Source organism: Cryptotermes secundus, unplaced genomic scaffold (assembly GCF_002891405.2).
Source record: "Cryptotermes secundus unplaced genomic scaffold, Csec_1.0 scaffold330, whole genome shotgun sequence".
NCBI classification, from domain to species: domain Eukaryota; kingdom Metazoa; phylum Arthropoda; class Insecta; order Blattodea; family Kalotermitidae; genus Cryptotermes; species Cryptotermes secundus.
Genome location: NW_019734317.1, coordinates 2,751,342 through 2,757,341, shown reverse-complemented (window position 1 = coordinate 2,757,341; position 6,000 = coordinate 2,751,342). Strand labels below are relative to the sequence as shown.

The window sequence follows — 6,000 nt, the reverse complement described above, 5'->3', positions numbered from 1 at the left end:
GATGTGGGAACATCCCCCACCAATGGTGACCCCGACTGAACATGGAAACCGCAGACAGTTCCACTAGTGGTTGTCTCTTCATATGACATCCCACATTGGTGACCCCAACGTGATGGTGAAGAAGTGAGCACTATAGAAATAGCGTGATATGTGGGATGTTCCCACAACACCTTCCCTTGCTGAGCGGTGACTCTGTAAACAGCGGCCATTGCTGGGTAACAGCCGCAACATACACGCACACAACAACAGAACAACAGTGATGCAACCCGTTTCTAGGCAACAGATCGGTAAACACTCATCTACAGCAAGAGAGTGATGTTGGAAACGGTGTTTCCCATTCGGTCCATACAAAGTGGTTACACGGAAGACAACTGGGACAATCCAGTTAATCTCTGCAAGGGAGGCTGAGGAGAGATGGTGATCCAGTTAACTGAGAGTTGGAGGTCTGGCTGTGAAGACAAAAGTTACTTGCAAGTGTGACATTGTGTAAAGAAGACTTTATGTGGTGCTGTCATTATAGTGAGACTATTATATTTACTGTGTTAAAATCTGTTGCCAGGATATAGTGAAGACTGAGAAGACTTAGCATGTGCTAGTGTGGAAATCAGCGATAGTACCTTAATTATTTGTACTTCCAAGTGGTGTGTACAAGTGTGTTAATACATGCAATATCCACTCCATACACCGTCTATAGCCACACCCCTGAATTGTGACAATATTTATATAAAATCCAAAATACATAAAAATTAAAAAGTATACTTTTAACTGCTCCTTTGTAAAGGAATAAAACTTGGTCCCTCACATTAGATGAAGAATTTAGGCTGAGGGTGTCTGAGAACAGGGTGTTCAGGAGAGTATTTGGACAAAGAGAAATAAGTGAAATACAAGACTTGATAAATTTCATAATATGGCATTCATAATTTATGCTCCTTCCATCTACCTGGATGATAAAATTAAGGAGGGTAAGGTGAATACGCATGTAAACTATGGCTGATGAGAAATTCATGCACAATTTCGGTAACAAAACCTAGGGACGACACCATTTTGAATATGTAGACATTGATACAGTGACAATATTAAAAACAGGATTTAAAGAATAGCACATGAGGATGTGGCTTGGATTCATCTGGCCCTGGATAGGTTCCTGTGTCAGTCTTCCAGGATCCACAGAAACTCACTTTCAGACACCATAAAAGGCGGGAATTTCATAACTAGCTAAGCTCATATTCACTTTTCAAGAAGAACAAAGCACCATGGAGACTGAAAATTAGTTAGTTAAAGAATGAGCAAGTGGAACATGATGGTTAGTCGCTGACTTCCCATCGCGGCGGCCCGAGTTCGATCCCAGGTCTGGTCAAGTGGGATCTGTGGTGGACAAAGTGGCGCTGGGGCAGGTTTTCTCTGAGTACTTCGGTTTCCCCGCCAATCTTCATTCCACCAACTGCTCCACAATCAACCTCACCTATCATCTGGGGCCAGAAGTGGCCGCAGTACAAGGGACTTAGTCCCATCCCACCCCAATAGCAATAAAAAAAAAAGTGGAACATCAATACAGGTTGTAAAACTTCAAAATATCTGCTCTTATACGTACAACACAATGTTTACTGCCCAGATAGCAGCAACAGCTTGACATTCCAAAGCATGCTTCTCCTGAACAAGATCTAACATGGGGCAGGCTTACATACAGGGATTTTGTCCCTGTGTGTAAAACACGTGAATCTCAGAAGAGCACAGCTCCACAGACAGGAAAAGCCAGGCCCCAACACAGCATATTTATTACATGACTATGGAGTCAACCCCTGCAGGGGGGGGGTCATGGTGTACTGGTTAACAGTCTATAGGTCCCTGGCTAAAACCTACATCCAGAGACTGACTAATGTCATGACTTTCCACACTCCCTTTGGGAAAGATCTAAAACATAACTTAAAATATGTATGTCACAATACCTCCTTCTTGACTCATCACTAACTATTATTTTGCCATTTAATGGTATAAAATCTCTGGTTTAAAAAGTTTCTATGAAACCTGTTTAGAAGTACATGTTGTCACACACAATTATTTCATGCCAAGAAATTTTACACCAAATAGTTCAGAGACAAGAGTTTAAATTCTGTCATTTCCATGATCCGAAATGTTTAGAAAACAATATTCGGATAGAATGTGAGAGAGGTTTTCAGCATTACCACATACCTGTCCCATCAGGAGACAATTAACAGTCTCAGTGTAATCTGACATTTTGTGACTGATACATAAAGAAACTATTTGATGCAGAAAGATCAGTAGGTTATTCAAGGGCATTGTACCAGTTACAAAAATAATTCAATGTCAAATAAAATATTGGAATCATTATGCATGATAAAATATACGTGTAAATAATTTGGAAGAAATTGGTCATGGCCTATTTTATGGCAACCATCTCAATGTTCATGCAGGAACATGAAATGAAACCCATAGCCATCCAAAAGAGATTCAAATCAGATAATTACAAAGCCTTATATCAGAAAAATACCATGTCATTCCACTTCTGCTAATAATACTCAAAATTCAGCAGTTATGCCATCTGCAAGTTAAATGATTCTCAAACAAATTGCAACAATAGCTGATTCATTACAACACAGTTATGTTGAATATTGCCCATTGTTTGAGTGTACTTAATTCCCAGGAGATTAGAGAATTCTTCTCTTCTCTTCGGGTCATTGTGTTTTTACATTATCTATTACTCTAAAGAATTTTACTTGTCCTGGATCATGTATAATGATCCATGGATATGAAGTAAATAAATGAATATTCTTCTAGAGCACTGCTTTCATTTTTGATACCAGTGACATACATAGCAATGAAACCTTTTGACCATTAAACTTCTGTACTAATTGCAATTTGGTATTCCATAGCTTCCGAGTTCAAGCTCAACCAGTGTCACCAAAATCATGTGTATCTGCCAACATAATGACCAGAACACTGAGTACAATAAACCTCAAAGGACAATGTCAAACATAAATACAGTGCAAATTGTAGTGCTAGTCCCCCATGAATATAAATGGCATTGGAATTCTCTGAAATGATATGGTCTACCAGCATGGATAAACCTGGAAAACCCAAACAGAAACTGTAACTAAAATAACTTTCATAACTTTCAGAAAATGAGGTCCAGATATTTTTCCAAGCTTCACAGACACTGGAATGTGCGCATAAAATCAGAAGGTGAGAGCTACAGAAGTGACCATAAGTTTAGGGGCAATATGCTTTTCACAGAATCAGGCAAGTTAAACAACTGTCAGACATCACATACTGAAGCAAAGAAATTTTTATTTGTGTTCATGAGACTGAGCTGGTTGGCAAAGCAACAGTGTGCCTGGCTCAGATTCAGAATGAAACAGGTCTGAAACATGGAAATGGACTGGCAAAACTCCAAGAAAACTGCCAGAATAGCACGAATCCCAGCCAAGATATGAAATGGGCACCTCTTGAATACAGGTGTAAAGTGTTACCAAAGCAGCACCCAGATCAGTAACAACATTCTCATCTAATTTCCTGAATATGAAACAGTAGAAGGAGCCACTACAACACAGTGCTCTGTTTTCTTTATCAGTTTCGAGAAGAACTCTGCAAGTCACAAAGCAGTGCAAGATCATATACATGGAATCACTAAGACATCTTGACAACTCTAGGAAGAGAAATGTGAGATGAATTACATTAGTCACTGCATGAATTCAATTTGATTATAAGAAACCTTATTCCTCTACCATCTCAAGGGCTGAACTGCTAATCTCCAGGAGACTATCGAAACATGAGACCATGATGGTAACACACGTGTAATGGGAGACTTCACTGGTTGTTCCAGCACACAACATAACACAATCTCAAGTTTCTATAACACAGGTGTCATTATGCACACATTTCAAAATCTATTCTATTACATTTCAATTTGATAAGAACAACTGACAGATCCTAAGACACAGCTGAATGTTGTATCATCACAAAAGTGCATGAACAGTAAAACAGATCTGCCTCGTAGATAACAAATGGGTGTTTGCTGTATATTTCGGAGAAATAGTGTGGATGAAAAAGGTAAAATCAAACATGGCAGTGATGTTGATTCATGTCTCTAAAAGGTATGAGGTACTTTAAATTAAGTAACAGCCAATCCCTCAGATCGTGCTTACTAAGGCCCACATATGCTTAGGCTGCTAAAATTAAACATATTATATGGAAGCCAACAGTAAACAATTTCCACACAGAAATGGATTGTGAAATAAGTTACTTATTCTCCAATAGAATTTCACACTGTGGCCACTACACTGTCTTAGCAAATCCATTTCACCATACATGCAACTCCAATCCCCAAGAAAGCGAATAATTCAGGTATCTGTAACTACTTTTAAGTTATCAGATTATACCATAAGCAAAGCTGCCATGTAAATGTACAACAAGTAAATTATAAGGCCACTGGAAAATGGTATGATCCACAGCAGAGAAGATTTTACATAAAATCACCTATAAACATACTTGTAACAGGAAAGCTTTCATTTGAACCATGCAGCCAGTTACTGCAAAGATACATCTGACATCTCTCAGTCTCTTATCCTGTGAAACCACTTTTAGACAACATGTGGTATCATTATATAAATATGTGCATACAGAAGAGCCTTCATTTTTCCCTACAGAGACAATGACAAGACAGTGTTTGATATGCATGCAAGAGTAGTTAAAGTTTCCACAAAAATAAACAACTCAGNGTCGGCCAAAACGAAGAATACACAGTGCCTAAACCCAGAAGACGACTTTCTTCAACTCAGCTTAAAATGAAAATTATTTATTCTCCTACTATTCCTTCACTGCATGCAGTAGCGTAGTTGGTTGAAGCAATATCCTACAAGCCAGAAGGTCGCGAGTTTGATTCAATGAGGTAATTGGATGTTTCAGTTGACCTAATCCTTCCAGCCGCACTATGGCCCTGGGGTCGACTCAGCCTCTAACAGAAATCACTACCAGGAATTAATTAAATAATTTTCCTGGGGAGTAAAGCGCGGCTGGCACATAAGGCTGACAACCTTACCACCATCTTCGAGCCGATTGTCTAGATAATGTGGGACCCTCAACATCTCACAACCCTATGGGCCTTCACGGCCTCTTACAGAGACAGCTTTACTTTACATTTTTACTATTCCTTCACTTTCAGGGAAATATTCGAACACAGTACAAAAGAAAGTGCTAATAGAAAGCCCCCTTTCAATCCCCCCACCCCCCTCTCTCTCACACACAAATACATACATACATACCAAGCTCAGCGATTGCCACTGAGAATCAGAAGCACAATTGTCAGATATCAGTAACAGAAGTGTTCTAATCTTTAGTCTTCACTCTGTATTATATTCAGGCAAGAGGATGTTGGGAGAATGAAATGCCCACTAACAGGCGCCTCACAACCACATTTCCCATATCATTTTTACATCCTAATATAAAACGGACAGTACTGTACACGACAATATTCATAACAACAGTTGCAGCAGTCTGTTACTGTTCAATTACACACACATGCAAGAACATATTCTACATCAAACATTCTCACATTTCTGCAGCTCTTATGTCATCCAAAAGTTTGTGTAACAAAGTGAAGAGCTGTACTCACCTGAGTTGGGCTGTCCACCGCTGTTCGGGCGTGCAGATGGGGATCCATCCCGTGCCTCCACTTCGAGAGCATAAGCACCTTGCTTCTCACGATCAAACACAATCTTGGTGAACACTTCACCTGACTGCAAGTTGATCTCAAAGTAGTCTTTGCCCTCATTTCGGGGCGAGTCTACTACGTAGTAGTACACCTATGAACACAACAATGTTAAAAATGATTTGGCAGGCATATGTCATTGTTATAGGTCTCACATACATTAGAGAACTGTATCACACTCAAAATATACTCGTATATATAGAAAAGGTTGAAGTTCATGGAGGTAGGCCTAGGCCCACTGGGGCTGTAGTGCCAATGAAAAAAAAAATATAGAA

The 6,000-nt window shown here is 39.5% G+C and overlaps 1 protein-coding gene across 1 annotated transcript in view; it reads right to left on the bottom strand.

Moving 5' to 3' along the window:
- Nucleotides 1-5,629: 5,629 nt before the first annotated feature.
- LOC111868583 (neural-cadherin) overlaps nucleotides 5,630-6,000 on the bottom strand; it is a gene marked incomplete at its 3' end in the record, with an annotated part of 286,085 nt that continues 285,714 nt past the window's right edge. The window contains 1 exon segment of the mRNA XM_033753097.1: nucleotides 5,630-5,819. Within this exon segment, the coding sequence (XP_033608988.1) occupies nucleotides 5,630-5,819 (190 nt within the window).